The sequence below is a fragment of the Gobius niger genome, assembly GCF_951799975.1.
Source record: "Gobius niger genome assembly, chromosome: 17".
Lineage (NCBI taxonomy): Eukaryota > Metazoa > Chordata > Actinopteri > Gobiiformes > Gobiidae > Gobius > Gobius niger.
The window spans coordinates 2,568,553-2,588,367 of NC_136868.1; the positions used below are offsets into that span (position 1 = coordinate 2,568,553).

Sequence of the window (19,815 nt, forward strand, 5' to 3'; positions counted from 1 at the left end):
TAGCATGCTACCGGTTAGCATTTAGCTTCAACAGCTCAGTTCTGACCTCTCCAAGAGAAAGCCCTGAACCACAAACATCTAGCCTTGGATACAACATGTGACAGAGGTCAGAGCTGTTACTGTAGTGTTTCCTCAGTGTTTATAGATGTAAGCCTCACATGTGCTTATCGTGTTGAAGCCATTGATTGAATCAGCTGTCAATGGTTGAAGCTAAATGCTAACCGGTAGCATGCGAACGCAGGGCCGGACTGGGACTGAAACACAGCCCTGGACTCTGGTCAGCCCGGCCCAAATTAGAGTAAATGTGACACTTCCACAAATACATATGTGAACCTCTGACCCCCCGCCTTAACCCAGAGCATTTTCTCCAGTTCGGCTTTGCCCAAATCTAAAGGCTTCTTGACTGGAGAGCAACACTGTAACGCCTCATTTTTTTGTGGCTTTTTCGTTGTGTTTTCGTCTCTTGTTTTTCGTGTTTTTTTTTCATGTTATTGTTGTTTTTTCATCGCTTTGTCGTCACGTTTTTGTCACTTTTTTGTTGCTTTTCCAGCGCATTTTTGTTTTTGGATGCTTTTCTTTTAACCCCTTAACTCCCGCCTGAACCGAGCACATTTTCTCCAGTTTGGCTTTACCCCAATCCAAAAGCTTCTGGAAAAAAGCTGTGAAAATAGCGACAAAACTGAGACGAAAACAATGATGGAAATGTGACAAAAAAGTGACGAAAAGTTTGACAAAAAAGTGACGAAAAATTTATGAAAAAGTGGCAAAAATGTCACAAAAATGAAAAAAGAAATGAGAGAAAAATGACAAAAAAGTGACAAAAAAATGACAAAAGAAAAAGATCCTCTCGGTTCACAGAATTCTCATCCCGAGTAGAGACATTGTTATATGTTGTATTAGTGCATTATTCTCCTTTGGTATTGAAAATGGCTGCCGGAACTATGTGTGATGTCATTGGAAACGCGTGTAAAGGTAAAGGAAAAAGAATCGTTCAGGCATTGGTATCGAAATCCAAGTATCGTTAAAGTACTGGTATTGGAAAAAATGTATCGGTGCCCAGCCTTAGCACACACTGTTCCATCTCTGCACCATTAACCATATATAAACGCTACTTAAATTGATCCTATAGTTGTGTTTTTGACTTTCTTCTTCTACTCCACCACATCTGAGAGATATCACTTTATCCTCCGCTGCATCTCTGTAAACGCACCAAAGGTAGATGCGGCCGTGTGTTTTCTGCACTGCCGGGTTGCTGCAGAAACCTTACGTCAGGGCTAATCCACTTGATAGCGGCTGTTCCCAGAGTCACGGCTCAAGATAGCAGCGAACAAGCCGCTCTGCGTGAGTGATCCACCCCAGAGATCAGCGCTTCCTCTGGCGGCGCCGCGGGGTTATCGGGCTATTTCAGGGCAGCGGTTATTTCAACGGCGACATGAGGCGATCGATTCAACTCAAATGCACTTCATTCAATCCACGCGGCAGGGGCGACTGGGGCGATAGGTGGAAGTGAGCGTTTCTGGTATAACCTGGGACAACACTGACAAAAAAACAATAATACAAGCACTTTTCAAGCCATTTTGAGATGATAAGACGACACCTTTTCCAGTGAATGCATCTTTCCTTTTGGTCAGTGTTAAAGGGAACAATACGGTGTTGAAAAATGTTTAAACTAAGTATTTTCCTCCCCCTTATGTTCCTCCATGTCCTAATGTGTAGAATGAGCCCAGACCTGTTCACCACAACTGCCTCTAAAATCCTGCGCTGTCACTCAGAAAGCTGTTACTTTGGGTCTGAAGTGCCGTCATGCACGAGCTTAACCTCTTAACTCCCGCCTGAACCGAGAGATCTTTTTCCTCACGTTATCAGATTTGTTTTCCATCATTTTTTTGTTGGGTATTCAACTCATTTTTGTAACTTTTTTGTCATTTTTTTGTCAATTTTTTGTCAATTTTTTATCACATTTTTGTCATTTTTTTGTCATTTTTTCGTTACATTTTTATCACAGTTTTGTCACATTTTTGTCAATTTCTTGTGACATTTTTGTGACATTTCCATCCTTGTTTTCGTCTCAGTTTCGTCGCTATTTTCACAGCTTTTATCCAGAAGCTTTTGGATTGGGGTAAAGCCAAACTGGAAACTGAAACTCAGTTCAGGTGGGAGTTAAGGGGTTAAAATAGAAGGTGCAGTTACACCTTTCAGTGTGTTTTCAGCAGAATCCCCGTCATTAGCAGAGCGAACTAAGCCTCACTTCCAACGTAGCGCTTTCTGCAGGGCACTCCTCATCATCGCCGGGTTATTTCAGGCCCTGTTTACTTTAATTGCGAGATTAGTCGGGCTCCGGGATGCGATTCTGAGCTGCGCGGGGAGAGGAAGCGGACGTTAATTGCATCTGCCTTCGTTAACAATAGCCCGGCGCTAATGCGAAGCTGAACTCGCTCCCCTCCGGCATCAGCAGCGCCGCAGAGGGAGGGGAGCGTCCGGAGTTAAAGTCACACTGCGGAACATTCCTCCACAGACGCTGAGCCCGTGCCGTTGTGTGTGTTCGCAGGGGAGCGTTCTCCGAGGTCTACATGGTGAAGGAGAAGAAGACGGGGAAGACGTTCGCCATGAAGTGCGTGAAGAAGAAGCAGAACGGCGACCTGAATCTGGAGAACGAGATCACCGTGCTGCGGAGGTGAGTCCAAACAGTTACAGGGGTGTGGAAAAAAAAACATAACAAAAAGAACCATTTCGATGAGTTTTGTAGGTCTTTGCTTTCAAATGAGGCATTACCAGGGTGCTGAGGGCGCTGCAGCACCCCCTGGTGGATAGTTTGTGAACTGCAGGCAATGTTAACCCCTTAACTCCCACCTGAACCGAGCACATTTTCTCCAGCTTTACCCCAATCCAAAAGCTTCTGGGAAAAAGGTGTGAAAATAGCGACAAAACTGAGACGAAAACAAGGATGAAAATGTGAAAAAAGTGAGAAAACATTGACGAAAAAGTGACAAAAATTTGACGAAAAATTGCGAAAAAAAGGATGAAAAAGTGATAAGAACTTGACCAAAAAATGCGAATAATTTGACGAAAAAATGACAAAAAATGACAAAAAAAATGTACAAAAAATAACAAAAAATTGACAAAAAAAATGCGAAAAATTTGACGAAAAAGTGACAAAAAATTTAGAAAAAATGATAAAAATGGACAAAAATTTGACAAAAAAGTGAGAGAAAAAAAAGGACGAAAAAATGATAAGAATTTGACAAAAAAATGCAAATAATTTGACAAAAAAGTGACAAAAATTGACAAAAAAAATCTTAAAATTTGACAAAAAAAATGAGAAAAATGTGACAAAAAAAAATCTAAAAATTTGACAGAAAAGTGACGCCTGCCCAACAAAAAAAATGATGAAAAAAAATCTGACGTGAGGACAAAGATCCATTTAGTTTTCTAGGTCTTTTAAATGAGGCGTTACACTGACCTACAGGATTTGGGTAAAGCTGAACTGGAGAAAATGCTCTCGGTTCAGGCGGGAGTTAAGAGGTTAAGAATGGAGTAATGTTCTATCCAACAGTATATGAGAGAGAAGCATCCAAACTTCATATACTGCAGTTTATCTCAAACGTTACCCTCCGAAGTCTAAATATTTAACTTGAGGGCGCTCACAAACCAATGGCCGCCGGCTGCTCTGCTTCGAAACCGTGACACTATTGCTGTAGTGCCTCCACATAGTCTCCCATTAGAAAGCATTGCACTTCAGACACATTAAACTTTAAAGCCTGGTTTCTAATTTTCCTAAACGTTCTACAGTAGATACGTAACACTGGGTTAGTTACAATGAAAGAAATCTTATCTTTTCTTATCTTTTCTCTGAAACCAGGCTGGGTTTCGTTGTAAATTAGAAATCTCGTCTACCAATGAGGGCCGGATGTTGATTGACAGGCCGTTAGCATCAGAGCTAATGGCGCGGCTACCAGTGTTAATTTCGTCGACAATAATATTTAGTCTTAATTTTAGTCAAAGTGAGTTGACTCGAGCCCTGGACTCTGACCAGCCTGGCCCAAATTAACGTAATTGTGACTTCCACAAATACATATTTTAACATTAACAAGTGCATTTTCCCCAGTTCGGCTTTTTATTATTATTATTTTGAACGGTATCATCAGCAAAAAGAGCGGGAAAGGCGGTCGTAGAAACAGAAGCAAAATCATTAATATAAATAATAAATAATAATGGTCCCAAAATGGAACCTTGTGGTGCACCATAGTCCACGGAATTCCTTTTAGATTCATGTTTTTTAAACTGGGCTTTACCCAAATCTAAAAGCTTCTCGACTGGAGATCAGCAATGCAACGCCTCATTTGAAAGCTAAGACCTACAAAAGTGATGGAAACTTTTCGTCACGTCGCCACATTTTTGTCATAATTTTGTCGTTTTTTTTGACTATTTTTTCTAACATTTTTTTGTGTTTTTCTCACATTTTTGTAGGTTTTTTTGTCCGTGTTTTTCTCATGTTTTTGTTGACTTTTCATCCTCTTTTTCTCGCCATTTGGATGCTTTTCTTTTGAGCTTTTAGATTCGGGTAAAGCTCGGTTGAGGCGGGACCGGTGGCCCTAGAGCCAGTGGCCCTTCTGTGCTCTTCCAGAACGGACATATGGCCAGTCCGCCCCTGGCCGCATTCACACAGCACTGGGCCTCAGACAAAGCCCCGCCCTTTATTTGGAATTAAACCTGCGCTTCACCCTCCTTTTCATGTCACACATCTGAGGAATGTTTGTAGAGAAAGCTTGTGCTCCTTTGATTTAGTGGCTAAAGTCTTTGCAGGTGCTCGAGCATGTATTGTCCAGGCCTATAACTGCCTTTTTTCCTGTGTTTCAGGATCAAACATGACAACGTGGTGGGGATGGAGGATTTCTACGAGAGTCGGACTCACTATTACCTGGTCATGGAGCTGTAAGTTTCCATCTCTCTAAGGTTCGTCCACGTCGTCGGTGTTGCTGATGTTGATGTTGTTTTTCACTGCAGCGTCTCTGGAGGGGAGCTGTTCGACCGCATCCTGGACCGCGGCGTGTACTCGGAGCGAGACGCCAGTAAAGTGATCCAGCAGGTGCTTCAGGCCGTGGAGTATCTGCACCAGAGCGGCGTCGTGCACCGGGACCTCAAGGTCAGGGGCGGAGAAGGAGGAGAATGAAAACAGTGACTCATGATTCAGACTTTTACTCATATTTGATTGATTTACTGAAGTCCCGCCCACCTCTGAATATAAACTTTCTATAAACGAGCTTGAAGAAATAGTAAGAGATTTCTTCTTAAATGTGCTGGACCTGATCGTGACCCGACTTAAAAACTATTCTCAATGCCTGACACTGCAGTCATTTTTTTTCAAATTGTTTATTCCAGTGGTTCTCAATAATGTGGGACCCGGATCCACCATTACCGCAACAGATCAACCCTTTTTACACATAGGGTTCTGTTGATTTAATCCTGGTCAAAAGAACTCAACACCAGTAATTTTCTCAAGTAAAAATTGTCCCGTGACCCACTTTTGGGTCCTGACCCACAGGCTGAGATCCAATAGTTGGGTTTGCCATCAGGCTGTTGTGGATGTAATCTGAGTGTGTTACCGGATTTCACCTAGAGAGGCAGCAATGTGCCTGGAGGCAGCTAGTCTGCCGGAAAGTACCCGAAGAAGAAGCAGAAGAAGAACCGGCTGTATCCGAATGTCCACACTATCCCCTAACCACTCATTCACTACATAGGCCGCACTATATAGTCACTGATTCTGTTGGCGATTCGGACACAAGACACGACTTTCTCCGCGCTGCAGCTGCAGATATATATATATATTTTTTATTTTAATCTGAATTTATTTATTGTTACAAACGTTTATTTTATGAAACAGAACGACTGTTTTGGCACTTTTACAGGCGTTTTATTTGTCATTTAAATTAAAATTAAAACTATCATCACAAAAAAAGGAAGGAAAAAAAAGTCACTCCAGCGTGAGCTCAGAGACGCCGAGAGTCGGTCAGAGCCCGGTGTCTGAACACCAGCAGATTGAGCGACTACATCTGCTAAAAGTCGCTAAACTCCGGGAATAAAGTATTTCTGTGATAAAAAACAAACTCAGAGACAGTGGAATATTTATGGAAAAATACGAGTCAGATACGCTTTTACTTCACATGGATTTAACATGAATGGCTTGGATTATTCGAGAGGAAGCTGTCGGTCATTTAACAGCTCAAGCTAAAGGTTAGCAGCTAACGTTAGCATAAGGCTATCGGTCATTTAACAGCTCAAGCTAAAGGTTAGCAGCTAACGTTAGCATCTCTTCACCGTAACCGTTTATATTTTGGTCGTTTATTCATGAGAAACACAAACACACGACTGAAACAGCTGATTTACTTCAGTCGTGTTTAGTTCAAAGACCTGTCTCTGTCAGGCTCTTCTCCCACTCTCCCAGTGCATTGTGGTCTATATTGACCCATCGATGCTCACTCCTTTTCCAGATGCATTGTGGGAAATTTCGAGTGCACTACTTTTTTCTCTCTGGACACTCGGACACCCCTACAACATGTGACCACTATATAGTGACTATGTAGGGAACAGTCTGGACATTCGGCCCACACACAGCACAGAGCTGACATTATGGTTTCAAATGAACTGTGTCCATATTAAAGCGGGGGTGCAGTGTGAGTGCAGCTTATCAACAGTGCAATGTTTGTTTTCCAGCCGGAGAACCTCCTGTACTACAGTCCGGACGAGGACTCCAAGATCATGATCAGTGACTTCGGCCTCTCCAAAATGGTGGACAACGGCATCATGTCCACGGCCTGCGGGACCCCGGGATACGTGGGTGAGTGCCGCTGTGTCCGCGCAGAAGGGCTGGACATTAAAACGCTTCGTCTCGCCGTTTAAATATCGCCGTGATGATGAATCTGTGCCGTTTTGTCCCTCAGCTCCGGAGGTTTTGGCGCAGAAGCCCTACAGCCGCGCCGTGGACTGCTGGTCCATTGGAGTCATCACCTACATCCTGTGAGTCGTGCTGTTTGTTTGATATGATCACCATGTTATGTAGTGTATATACAGTATACACACTGCCTGGCCAAAAACAAGACACTGTTCTGATCTGTTGTTGCTGCAGTTGGTCCGCTCTAACTCCGATCTTCCACCTGGCATAGCAACAGCGTTAGCGCAGCATCGTGCGTAGCCAGGGTGTGGAGGCGCGGCTTGGAGAGAAGGGGTTAGTTGAGGCGTGATGTGAATGCAACGAGAGCTTGTTGCTTCTTCCCCTTTTCTCTCCTCGTCTTTGCATCTTCAACATCGTGCTCAGCCTCACGTGCTTCAGCAGCACTTTCAAGCTCTTAACCTCTTACCACCCGCCTGAACCACATGCATTCTGTCCTCTTTGGCTATTATATAGTGTAGCACCTCATTTGAAAGCTAAGACCCACAAAACTGATCTTTTTCCTCGTGTTGTTGCTTTGTTGAGTCGCCTTTTGTAGGTTTTTTTTCTTTTTTTTCATTTTTGTCACATTTTTGTTGAATTTTTGTCACATTTTTATTGAGTTTTTGTCACATTTTTGTCACATTTTTGTCACATTTTTATTGAGTTTTTGTCACATTTTTATTGAGTTTTTGTCACATTTTTGTCACATTTTTGTCACATTTTTGTCACATTTTTGTTGATTTTTTGTTACATTTTTGTCACATTTTTGTCACATTTTTGTTGAATTTTTGTCACTTTTTGTTGAGTTTTTGTCACATTTTTGTTGAATTTTTGTCACATTTTTGTTGAATTTTTGTCACATTTTTGTCACATTTTTGTCACATTTTTGTCACATTTTTGTCACATTTTTATTGAGTTTTTGTCACATTTTTGTTGAATTTTTGTCACATTTTTGTCTCATTTTTGTCTCATCTTTGTCAAATTTTTGTCACATTTTTGTTGAGTTGTTGTCACATTTTTGTCACATCTTTGTTGAATTTTTGTCACATTTTTGTCACATTTTTGTTGCGTTCACATCCTTGTTTTCTTCTCATTTTTTGTGGCTATTTTGGTTATTTTTTCCCAAGAAGCTTTTTGATTAGGGTAAAGCCAAACTGGAGAAAATGGGATCCGTTCAGGTGGGAGTTAAGAGGTTAAAGGACAAGCTACAAACTTTTTTCCTCTGTGAGTTAAACATTGGCCGTGTCCCGAGAGAAAGAGAACGCACCTCTGGCTGTGGTATTGAAGAGCGCCAAACTAGGGATGCACCGTTTTTTTTTAGCTCCCGGTCCGATATTTTGACACTTGATCTGGCCGATACCGATCCGATACCGTCTTTTTGTATTAATATATTTTTATATAATATTTTTTAATTATAATTAGGGCCGTGAATTTTTTCTATTAATTACGATTAACTAATTACATGAGGTTTAGTGCGATTAAAAATATTAATCGAAATTAATCTGAACTTTTGACACTGGAGAAGGCTCAGGGGCGGACTGGGACTGAAAAACAGCCCTGGACTCTGGCCCAAATTAGCGTAAATGCGACACTTCTACAAATACATATGTGAACCTCTTACCACCTGCCTTAAAGGGGCTAGATGCAAGTTAGTCATTTTATACTCACTACTGCCACCTCAGGTCATACGTGTAACTGCAGCTTCTATATTAACCTCTTAACTCCCACCTGAACGGATCCCATTTTCTCCAGTTTGGCTTTACCCCAATCAAAAAGCTTCTTGGGAAAAAAAGCACCAAAACAGCCACAAAAAATGAGAAGAAAACAAGGATGTAAACGCAACAAAGATGTGACAAAAACTCAACCAAAGAGTGACAAAAATTCAACAAAAATTCGACAAAAATGTGACAAAAATTCAACAAAAACTCAACAAAAATTCAACAAAAATTTGACAAAAATTCAACAAAAAATTGACAAAAATTCAACAAAAAAATGACAAAAATTCAACAAAAAAATGACAAAAATTCAACAAAAAAATGTCAAAAATTCAACCAAAAAAATGACAAAAATTCAACAAAAAAATGACAAAAATTCAACAAAAATGTGACAAAAATTCAACAAGAAAATGGTAAAAATTCAACAAAAAATTGACAAAAATTCAACAAAAACGTGACAAAAATTCAACAAGAAAATGGTAAAAATTCAACAAAAATTTGACAAAAATTCAACAAAAAATTGACAAAAATTCAACAAAAAAATGACAAAAATTCAACAAAAAAATGACAAAAATTCAACAAAATGTGACAAAAATTCAACAAGAAAATGGTAAAAATTCGACAAAAATGTGACAAAAAAGAAAAAAAAAGAAAAAAAAAAAACATACAAAAAGTGACACAACACAGCAATAACGCAAGGAAAAAACACTGTAGCGCCTCATTCGAAAAAGCTAAAATCTAGAAAAGTGATGGCAACCTTTAGTCACACCTGGCATTTTTGTTTGTTGATGTTCGTTTTCGTCACTTTTTCGTCACTTTTTCGTTTTGTTTTCGTCTCTTGTTTTTGCCGTTTTTTCATCGCTTTGTCGTCACGTTTTTGTCACATTTTGTTTTGTTTTTGTCACTTTTTTTGTTGCTTTTCCAGCACATTTTTGTTCTTGGATGCTTTTCTTTTAAGCTTTTAGATTTGGGTAAAGCTCGGTCACGCCCGGGGGGTAAGGGTAAGGGTAAAGTGAGAGGCCAGACCGGTGGCCCTAGAGCCAGTGGCCCCTCTGTGCTCTTCCAGAATACAGGACATATGGCCAGTCCGCCCTCAGTGTAAACCAGAGCGTGTGGCTGATCTGTTTTTGTTTGTCAGGCAGTGTGTATTAGTTTAACCAGTTTGTTCGATATGTTGCTTTAATTCTAACAAGACTTCACTGTTTCTGTTTCCAGACTGTGCGGATACCCTCCCTTTTACGAAGAGACCGAGTCCCGGCTCTTCTCCAAAATCATGAAGGCGCAGTATGAGTTCGACTCGCCTTTCTGGGACGACATCTCCGACTCCGGTGCGTAGAAGAAAAGCATCGTTTGTTTAGAATCAGATCCGGTTTCTGACTCGTTTTTTATCGCTCGTTTTGTAGCTAAAGACTTCATTCGGAACATGATGCAGAAGAACCCCAGCATGCGCTACACGACGGACCAGGCCCTCAGGCATCCCTGGTAAAACCTAAATTGATATCTGTGCCTTTAGTGTTTTCCTTTTCGCCCTCGCTGCACTATCGCCTTACGCTGTTAGATAAGGGATTAACGCGGTGTCTAATGTCGTCCGGTTCCAGGATAATCGGGAAGACGGCGCGGAGCCAGGACATCTACTACTCCGTCAGCGTCCAGATCCAGAAGAACTTCGCCAGGTCCAAGTGGAAGGTCAGCCCCATTCGGTCGTTAATGAGTAATCTGTGGCCTGCCTCAATCCCCCTGGAGGTCAGAGGGGGTCACTGCAGAGCGAGAGGAGGAGGAGGAAGAGAGGGGAAGAGAGGAGAGGGGAGGAGAGAGGAGGAGAGAGGAGGAGAGAGGAGGAGAGAGGAGGAGAGGAAGAGAGGAGGAGGGAGGAAGAGAGAGGAGGAGAGAGGAGGAGAGGAGGAGAGAGGAGGAGAGAGGAGGAGAGAGGAGGAGAGGAGGAGAGAGGAGAGAGAGGGGAGGAGGGGAGGAGGGAGGAGGAGGGAGGAGGAGGGAGGAGGAGAGAGGAGGAGAGAGGAGAGGAGGAGAGAGGAGGAGAGAGGAGGGGAGAGGAAGAGAGAGGAGGAGAGAGGAAGAGAGAGGAGGAGAGAGGAAGAGAGAGGAAGAGAGAGGAGGAGAGAGAGGAGGAGAGAGGAAGAGAGAAGAGGAAGAGAGAGGAAAAAGAGAGAGGTCGAGAGGGGAGGAGGGAGGAGAGAGAGGAGGAGGAGGAAGAGAGAGGAAGAGAGAGGAGGAGAGAGAGGAGGAGAGAGGAAGAGAGAAGAGGAAGAGAGAGAGAGGTGGAGTGAGGAGGAGGGAGGAGAGAGAGGAGGAGGAGGAAGAGAGAGGAAGAGAGAGGAGGAGAGAGAGGAGGAGAGAGGAAGAGAGAAGAGGAAGAGAGAGAGAGGTGGAGAGAGGAGGAGGGAGGAGGAGAGAGGAAGAGAGAGGAAGAGAGAGGAAGAGAGAGGAAGAGAGAGGAAGAGAGAGGAGAGAGAGGAAGAGAGAGGAGGAGAGAGGAAGAGAGAGGAAGAGAGAAGAGGAAGAGAGAGAGAGGTGGAGTGAGGAGGAGGGAGGAGGAGAGAGGAAGAGAGAGGAAGAGAGAGGAAGAGAGAGGAAGAGAGAGGAGGAGAGAGGAGAGAGAGGAGAGAGAGGAGGAGAGAGGAAGAGAGGGGAGGCGAGAGGAGGAGGGAGGAGGAGAGAGGAGGAGGAGGGAGGAGGAGGGAGGAGGAGGAGAGAGAGGAGGAGAGAGGAGGAGAGAGGAGAGGAGGAGGAGGGAGGAGGAAGAGAGAGGAAGAGAGAGGAGGAGAGAGAGGAGGAGAGAGGAAGAGAGAAGAGGAAGAGAGAGAGAGGTGGAGAGAGGAGAGGAGGAGGAGGAGGAGGAAGAGAGAGGAAGAGAGAGGAGGAGAGAGAGGAGGAGAGAGGAAGAGAGAAGAGGAAGAGAGAGAGAGGTGGAGAGTGGAGGAGGGAGGAGGAGAGAGGAAGAGAGAGGAAGAGAGAGGAAGAGAGAGGAAGAGAGAGGAGGAGAGAGGAGAGAGAGGAGAGAGAGGAGGAGAGAGGAAGAGAGGGGAGGCGAGAGGAGGAGGGAGGAGGAGAGAGGAGGAGGAGGGAGGAGGAGGGAGGAGGAGGAGAGAGAGGAGGAGAGAGGAGGAGAGAGGAGAGGAGGAGGAGGGAGGAGGAGAGAGGAGGAGAGAGGAAGAGAGAGGAGGTGGAGGAAGAGAGAGGAAGAGAGAGGAGGAGAGAGGAGGAGAGAGGAGAGGAGGAGGAGAGAGAGGAGGAGAGAGGAAGAGAGAAGAGGAAGAGAGAGAGAGGTGGAGTGAGGAGGAGGGAGGAGGAGAGAGGAGGAGGGAGGAAGAGAGAGGAAAAAGAGAGAGGTCGAGAGGGGAGGAGGGAGGAGAGAGAGGAGGAGGAGGAAGAGAGAGGAAGAGAGAGGAAAAGAGAGGAAGAGAGAGGAGGAGAGAGGAGAGAGAGGAAGAGAGAGGAGAGAGAGGAGGAGAGAGGAAGAGAGAGGAAGAGAGAGGAAGAGAGAGGAGGAGAGAGGAGAGAGAGGAAGAGAGAGGAGAGAGAGGAGAGAGAGGAAGAGAGAGGAGGAAGAGAGAGGAAGAAGAGGAGAGAGGAGGAGAGAGGAAGAAGGAGGAAGAGAGAGGAAGAGAGAGGAGGAGAGAGGAGAGAGAGGAAGAGAGAGGAGAGAGAGGAGAGAGAGGAAGAGAGAGGAGGAAGAGAGAGGAAGAAGAGGAGAGAGGAGGAGAGAGGCTATATTCAGAAAGGAGAGTGTTTCATAAAACAAGCAATATCTCCGTTTGTAGAAAAAAAATTGTGATTTTGATCAAAACTGGCCTCTGTTTAGCTTAGATTTCTCAGGAACCGAGACACATAGAATTAAACTGTCTTCACTCACAGAGAGCTTAGAGTCTCGCCTTTCAAACGAGCCATCGCATGTGTCCACAGCTAAAACAGAGAAAACGCTGTGGTGCTGCAAATATCATGAAAAATGGCCTGGATTGTTGGCACTCTACAGCTAAATCCCCAAAACTCAATGTGTTAAGAACAAAAAAACACCCCATTTGGAAGATGTATCCAAAGTTTACAAACCAAAAAAGTTATGAAAAGTTATGTCCACGCATCCAACCCGATCCACTTCCTCTCCCCAGCAAGCCTACAACGCCGCCGTGGCCATAAACCACATGAAGAAGCTGCAGCTGGCGCACACCTCGCTCGCCCTGAACCCGCCCAGCGTCCCGGACATCCCGGACATCAAGGTCACCGACGTCTCCTCCCCGACGCCACAGCGCAAACGCCCGGACAGAACGGAGCCCAAGCAACCCCCGCAGGCCGGCGCGTCCTGCCCCGGGCCGAGCCACACCATCAGCCTGCCGCCCCCGCCCCGCGGCCAGGAGAGGAACCACGGCCACTGTCTGAAGGGCAGCCTCAGCCAGACGTACCACACGCCCACCATCGGGGAGCAGGGCAAGAGCGCCTTCTACTCCGAGCCCGCCAACCTCAACGGGTTTGTACCTCCTCCCTCTAAAGCAAACTGGTTTACCTTAATAAATCCTTTTCGTAGTCCCTCTGGGGGAAACTAATGGAATCACCAAGAAGAAGCTAACAGGCTAACGGGCAAAGCTAACTGCGGGCTAGCGCCACTTGAACAGTGTTTACAGCCAAGTTTGAATGAAAAAAAATTATCTCCATTGTGTAATTGGATGAACAATATCCCTCTGTCCCGTCATCTTTTCTGTCAGCGTAGTATTTACTCACTAAATGTCTCACGGACAATTACTGAGTTAAAAAACGCAACATGCTACAACACCTGCAGTGGCGCTTATGGCCTCTAGGGGCATGAGTTACTTAGTACTGCTTTAAAGGAATGGGCCACCGTTTTTCCATACTGAGATATGTTCTTCCTGAGCTTTGACGAGTTCTTTAGGACCTGTCTGATCTTCAGTCACGTAAACACAGCGCAGACGGCGTTAGCATTTAGCCTCTCCCTCTCTCCTCTATAGCTCCAAAACAGGTCAAGATAGAAGCTACCAAGCTCTTCCACGTAAGTATAATTACACAAAATTAAACAATGTGGATTTTCTATGCGGATAAAAGGGGGGACTATATTGTAAGGCGTAATAATACCAGGAGTAGTTCGAAATCCGCGCAGTAATCTTCACTTTACTGTGCGGATGCCAAATTACTCCTGGTATTATTCCGCCTTACAATATAGTTCCCCCTTTTATCCGCTTAGAAAATCCACATTGTTTAATTTTGTGTAGTTATACTTTGTAGTGTAACACTTCACGTAACCATATTTAAATAGGGAAAACGTGGAAGAGCTTGGTAGCTTCTATCTTCACCTGTTTTGGAGCTATAGAGGAGAGAGGGAGAGGCTAAATGCTAACGCCGTCTGCGCTGTGTTTACGTGACTGAAGATCAGACAGGTCCTAAAGAACTCGTCAAAGCTAAGGTAAGAACATATCTCAGCATGTAAAAACGGTGGCCTGTTCCTTTAAGTGGGAGAACATGTGCTTTTGTTTTGGTCACGTTAAACCAATTACGGCTGAGCGAGTGCCGATCTGTGCCACAGGGGGACCGGCTGCAGCTGCATCCCTTTCTCTGGTCTCTGTGGTCTCTGGTCTGGACATTGTTTAGCTCACGATGGGGTTAATAAAGCTTTTAGTTTGACCTGTGAGAGCCTAAAATGCTTAAAGGTGCATTACGCAACTTTTCATGCCAAAAAAAAGTTGATATTTGTGCGTGTTTGACCTTGTAATGACCCAGCGGCTGAATGAGTGGTTAGCATGACACCCTGGAGCGTCCCAGAGACCACTGTAATGGGAAGTAAAGGCGCCATGGTGACCAGTCATACAGTCCTCGTTTTTGTTTCATTTTCGTTGCTATTTTGATACTTCAAGAATGAGAAAATGTGCTCGGTTCAGGTCAACATAACAAGCTAAAACTCTACTCTTTTTGCAGATACGCGAAAAACCGAAACGGCCAGACACTGCAGACCGGAGTGTGCTCGATCATGTGAGCGCTCGAAGAAGAGGGTTTTGACTCGACTTTTACCTGGTACGTACGGCTTGTGTTTGTTTACAGTCTCCTGAACTGTCAGAACTACAGTCAGTGCTTGAATGTTTACTGTATGTTTAAAATGCAGAGTCTCCCGAGTGTAATTTACCATCACAAAATGGCCGCCAGAGTTAAGTTCCATTGTTGGAGCAGTGTTTGAGATTAATTCAGGATAATGAAATAGTCTGATGTTTTAAAACCTCTGACCCCCCGCCTTAACCGAGAGCATTTTCTCTAGTTCGGCTTTGCCCAAATCTAAAAGCTTCTTGACTTTAGAGCGACACTGTAACGCCTCATTTGAAAACTCAAATCTAGAAAAGTGAGGGTAACTTTTTGTCACGTTGTCGCTGCATTTTTGGCCTGTTTTTGTTGCTTTTTTGTCACTTTTTTGTTGTGTTTTCATCTCTTGTTTTTCAGGGGTTTTTTCACGTTATTGATGTTTTTTCATCGCTTTTTTCATCGCTTTGTCGTCACGTTTTCGTCACATTTTGTTGTGTTTTTGTCACTTTTTTGTTGCTTTTCCAGCACATTTTTGTTTTTTTTGGATGCTTTTCTTTTAACCCCTTAACTCCCGCCTGAACCGAGCACATTTTCTCCAGTTTGGCTTCACCCCAATCCAAAAGCTTCTGGGAAAAAGGTGAGAAAATAGCGACAAAACTGAGACGAAAACAATGATGGAAATGTGACAAAAAAGTGAGATGTGGATGAAAAAGTGGCAAAAATGTCACAAGAAATTGACGGGAAAAAATGACAAAAATGTGACCAAAAAAAAAATGTGACCAAAAAAAAAAAATGTGACAAAAAAAAAAAAAAGGGACAAAAATGTGATAAAAAATGGATGAAAAAAGGACAGAAATGTGACATAAAATGACCAAAAAATTGACAAAAATGTGACAAAAAAAGACAAAAATGTGATAAAAATTTGACCAAAAAATTACAAAAATTTGACCAAAAAATGTGACAAAAATCTGATTAAAAAAATGGACGAAAAAATGACAAAAATGTGACAAAAAAAGACAAAAATGTGATAAAAATTTGACCAAAAAATTACAAAAATTTGACCAAAAAATGTGACAAAAATCTGATTTAAAAAAATGAACAAAAAAATGACAAAAATGTGTCAAAAAATGACAAAAAAAATGATGGAAAAAAAATCTGATGACGTGAAGAAAAAGATCCTCTCGGTTCAGGCGGGAGTTAAGAGGTTAAGCTTTTAGATTTGGGTAAAGCTCGGTTTCGCCCGGGGGTAAGGGTAAGGCCAGACCGGTGGCCCTTTTGTGCTCTTCCAGAATGGACATATGGCCAGTTAGTTTTGGGGTCCTTTTAGTCGATGTCAATATCAACACCGATACTGATCATTTCATAGGGGTGAATGCATTTCAATACGCATTTCTAAAACCTACATTAATGTGTTCATTTAATTGGATATTTAATCACACAACTTACAACCAACACTCATGCGTTGAATGTTGGTTGTAAGTACATGGACCAGCCGCCACCAGAGCCAGGAGCTCAAAAGTCCAGACAGATGGAGAAACACCAGTTTTTACATCTTTTGCCAGAAAAGATAATTTCCTGTGTGAGTCTGGAAAGCAGCGGCCAAAGTAAATTGTCAGAAATTATGAAACACATTTCCAAATAATGAATCGGCGCAAAAAAAGGCCACAAACAGAAGCATTGATTTGTTACTTTTAGAGGTTTTTAGTAAAATGTGATTTCGAAAACCTTTTTTTGGAAAATTATTTGGACTGAAATTAAGACAAAATGAACAAAGAAAATCCTCATGTCATTTATATCTGATGCTCAAGGGTCAGTTCTGGTGCTAAAGTCAATTTGTCAAAACCAGTGTTCATTTTGACAACATATTTTATTTTAGTTTTAGTCTTTTGACTAAAATGTAATTTAGTTTTAGTCAAGATTTAGTCAAAAAAACGTTTCAATTTTTGTCTAGTTTTAGTCGACTAAAATTAAGAAGAATTGAGTCGACTTTGCATTGATAATATTCATTATAATCATATTTAATGTTGTTCCTCTGCTTCATGTTTCTGCTCCACATGAACAAAGCTCAGAGCTGATCCTTTAACAGAGAATTTACATGATCTGAGGCTCTTTCAGACGCTCAATAGAAGTTTGGATGATTTTAGTCTCTCCTTTTAACTTTTATTTAGTCTTATTTTAGTCGACTAAAATATCTGGACATTTTAGTCACAGTTTTAGTCTCATGAGGAACTTTTTATTTAGTTTTAGTCCAATTTTAGTCGGAAAAAATATCACTTTGACTAAAATTAAGACTAAATATTTTAGTCGACGAAATTAACACTGGTCAAAACTAACTAAGACATATTCCTACATTTTTCTTCATTTCCAGATGAAAGCTGCTGCATCGGCAAAGCTTTCTGTCGACTCTTGTTTCACACGATTATTGTCGGCTCTAAAGGCTCTGCCAAAATCAATGTTTGAGCTTTTGAAACCTCATGTTATCAGACTTACCTTGATCTTACCCAAATGGAAATGAATTGCCACATTTAGAGCAGACTTTACACAGACTTTACTCATGCACGTAGATCCCCGTCTTTTCTGTGGCTCAACCGACTTCTTTACACAATGGAAAGTCCTGATCCTCCTCTCAGCTCTATAGGAGGCAAACTGTACAATGTAGGCGCAGTAACCAGAGTGTTTGCGCCCTCTACAGGTTTATGTAAAGCACTGCATCTTAATATCATGAGAATCTCTTTCTGCACCGCGGTGAAACTTAAATGCAGCTTCAGTCAGGTTGTTCTGGAGCCGGTGCTGATAAACGGTGCTGATAAAGACTGAATAAAGAGGTAAAAATATAATTTTTACCTCTTTATTCAGTCTTTCTTAAACAGAAGAAGTACTCATGCATAATACATGGAAATCTGGGAATATGTGCACATTTACAAGTAAAACATGCTATGATGATATGAATTTGAAATATGCCATATATACAAGAGATTCACAAAATAATAAACTAACTATGTTGTTAGCTTAACTTAGAGGGGCTAGATGCATGTTTGCCATTTTATACTCACTACTGGCATCTCAGGTCATACGTGTAACTGCACCTTAAAGGGGGGGTATTATGCAAAATGGACTTTTTCAAGCTTTCCATCATGTTATTATGTCATTCCCTCATTAAAAACATGCCTGAAGTGTTGCCTTGGCACATTCACGTATTTGTGAGTAATCTGTAAAAACTCTGATGGAAAAGCAACAAAAAAGCAACAAAAAAGCGACAAAAAAGTGACAAAAACACAACAAAATGTGACGAAAAAGTGACGAAAACACGTCAAAAAGCCACAAAAAAGTATTGAAAAAGCAACAAAAACATGACAGAAATGCAGCGACAACGTGACAAAAAGTTACCCTCACTTTTCTAGATTTGAGCTTCAAACGAGGCGTTACAGTGTTGCTCTCCAGTCAAGAAGCTTTTAGATTTGGGCAAAGCCGAACTGGAGAAAATGCTCTGGGTTAAGGCGGGGGGTCAGAGGTTCACATATGTATTTGTGGAAGTGTCACATTTACGCTAATTTGGGCCAGGCTGACCAGAGTCCAGGGCTGTGTTTCAGTCCCAGTCCGGCCCTGGCTATAGGAATACAATGGGAGAGGCTAACAACATCTTTAGTTGTCTTACTGAGCGCACGCACAAAGACCAGACAGATACGCATCAACTCGTCTAAGCTCAGGCAAGAACATATCACAGTATGGAAAAAACTGTGGCCTGTTCCTTTTAATATAGAGACTGCAGTTGCGCGTATGACCTGAGGTGGCAGCAGTGAGCATAAAATGACAAACTTGCATCTCATCTCTTTAACGCAAACTCCTGAACTAAAAAAGCAAAGCAGTTGGAATAAAACTGGAACAACAGCTCGATATTACCAAAACATTATGGGCGTGAAGGTAATTTGAACACTGAAGTTATCAATGAAAAGAGTCAAGCGATCTCGACTGGGAGTGACTCAAACACGCATTGTTAAAAGCTTCTGCATAATGAGCCTTTTAAATCAGTGAAATGTCCCTCTTCCACATCGTATCTTCACACGAGTCCAATGTCATAACTCAAACTCCTTCTCTTTGCAGAGTGAGGCCGCGTTGGCAGCTCTCGTCGGGACGGGCAGAGGGCCACGTTCGCTCCGAGCTTCTGTTCATGTGACGTCAAACCATCGATTCAACACAAGCTAGAAGAGACAGAATCATACGGCAGAACCTGCTCCTAAACGCAGCTGTTTTTACTCGGTTTACGGTTAATATCTCTGCCATGACCGGGTGAAACACTGGCACAAAGTCAAACGTCCTCCCCCCGAGTTTCGAACCACAATAATCTGTCTGGCTGTGCTTCTCTTTGGATATTTCCTTCCAAATTCGTGCCTAACTCGCATTTTTTAGGGGGTTTCGCATTGATCCCTGTTCCTCCAGCTGAGTTTTTATCTGAGTGAGGTGTTAAACTTGTGGAAAGAGTGCCTAAATATACGGAGCGGAACCCAAGGACTTTCATGGAGACGCACGGGGTCGTCCTCGATCTGCACAGTGTTTCAACATCGTACAATCTCGCTAGTGTTCACGTCAAAATGCTGTGGTTTCATTTAGTCTGCCTGTAAGTTTAAGCCAACGTACGTCGTTATTTGTCGTGTAACTGTACATTTTAAAGCATATATATATTTATAAGTCAGAGGAAATATATGAATGTGTCGTCGCTTAAGTGTTTGCAGTACGTACCGTGTGAGCCGCTGCATGTCTCAGGCTAATTTATCTATTTATACTCAGAATGTTCGATACTTAGAATATTCCGTTTATTCTGTGTATTGTCATGAATCCTAGCCTGTCTTTTTTTTTGTTTTTTGTATTTGTGGCGTCATTTTTAATAAAAGAAAGAAACTATTTGAAGTGTGTCTGCTCAATACTTAGCTCAACTGTCCCACACACGGAAGTAAAACAAAAACATTGTCAACTTAATTTGTGAAGGATTCAAATATTAAAGCAATAACAAGTGACGTGTTTACCTTAATAAATCCTTTTCCCTCTGGGGGTGATGCAAGTGTTAATGGGATGATTGGAGGGTCTGGAGTCACACAATCACGAAGAAGAAGCTAACAGGCTAACGGGCAAAGCTAACTGCGG

At 42.6% G+C, this 19,815-nt stretch overlaps 1 protein-coding gene across 1 annotated transcript in view; it reads left to right on the forward strand.

Moving 5' to 3' along the window:
• Window positions 1–18,924, forward strand: part of camk1gb (calcium/calmodulin-dependent protein kinase IGb) — a 32,195-nt gene extending 13,271 nt beyond the window's left edge. The window contains exons 3-13 of the mRNA XM_079574991.1: window positions 2,549–2,674; window positions 4,858–4,932; window positions 5,005–5,143; window positions 6,712–6,835; window positions 6,939–7,014; window positions 9,859–9,971; window positions 10,047–10,125; window positions 10,242–10,329; window positions 12,768–13,123; window positions 14,581–14,676; window positions 18,778–18,924. Of these exons, the coding sequence (XP_079431117.1) occupies window positions 2,549–2,674; window positions 4,858–4,932; window positions 5,005–5,143; window positions 6,712–6,835; window positions 6,939–7,014; window positions 9,859–9,971; window positions 10,047–10,125; window positions 10,242–10,329; window positions 12,768–13,123; window positions 14,581–14,638 (1,234 nt within the window). The 3' untranslated portion in view covers window positions 14,639–14,676; window positions 18,778–18,924. The remainder of the gene's footprint in view (window positions 1–2,548; window positions 2,675–4,857; window positions 4,933–5,004; window positions 5,144–6,711; window positions 6,836–6,938; window positions 7,015–9,858; window positions 9,972–10,046; window positions 10,126–10,241; window positions 10,330–12,767; window positions 13,124–14,580; window positions 14,677–18,777) is intronic.
• The last annotated feature ends 891 nt before the right edge of the window (window positions 18,925–19,815 follow it).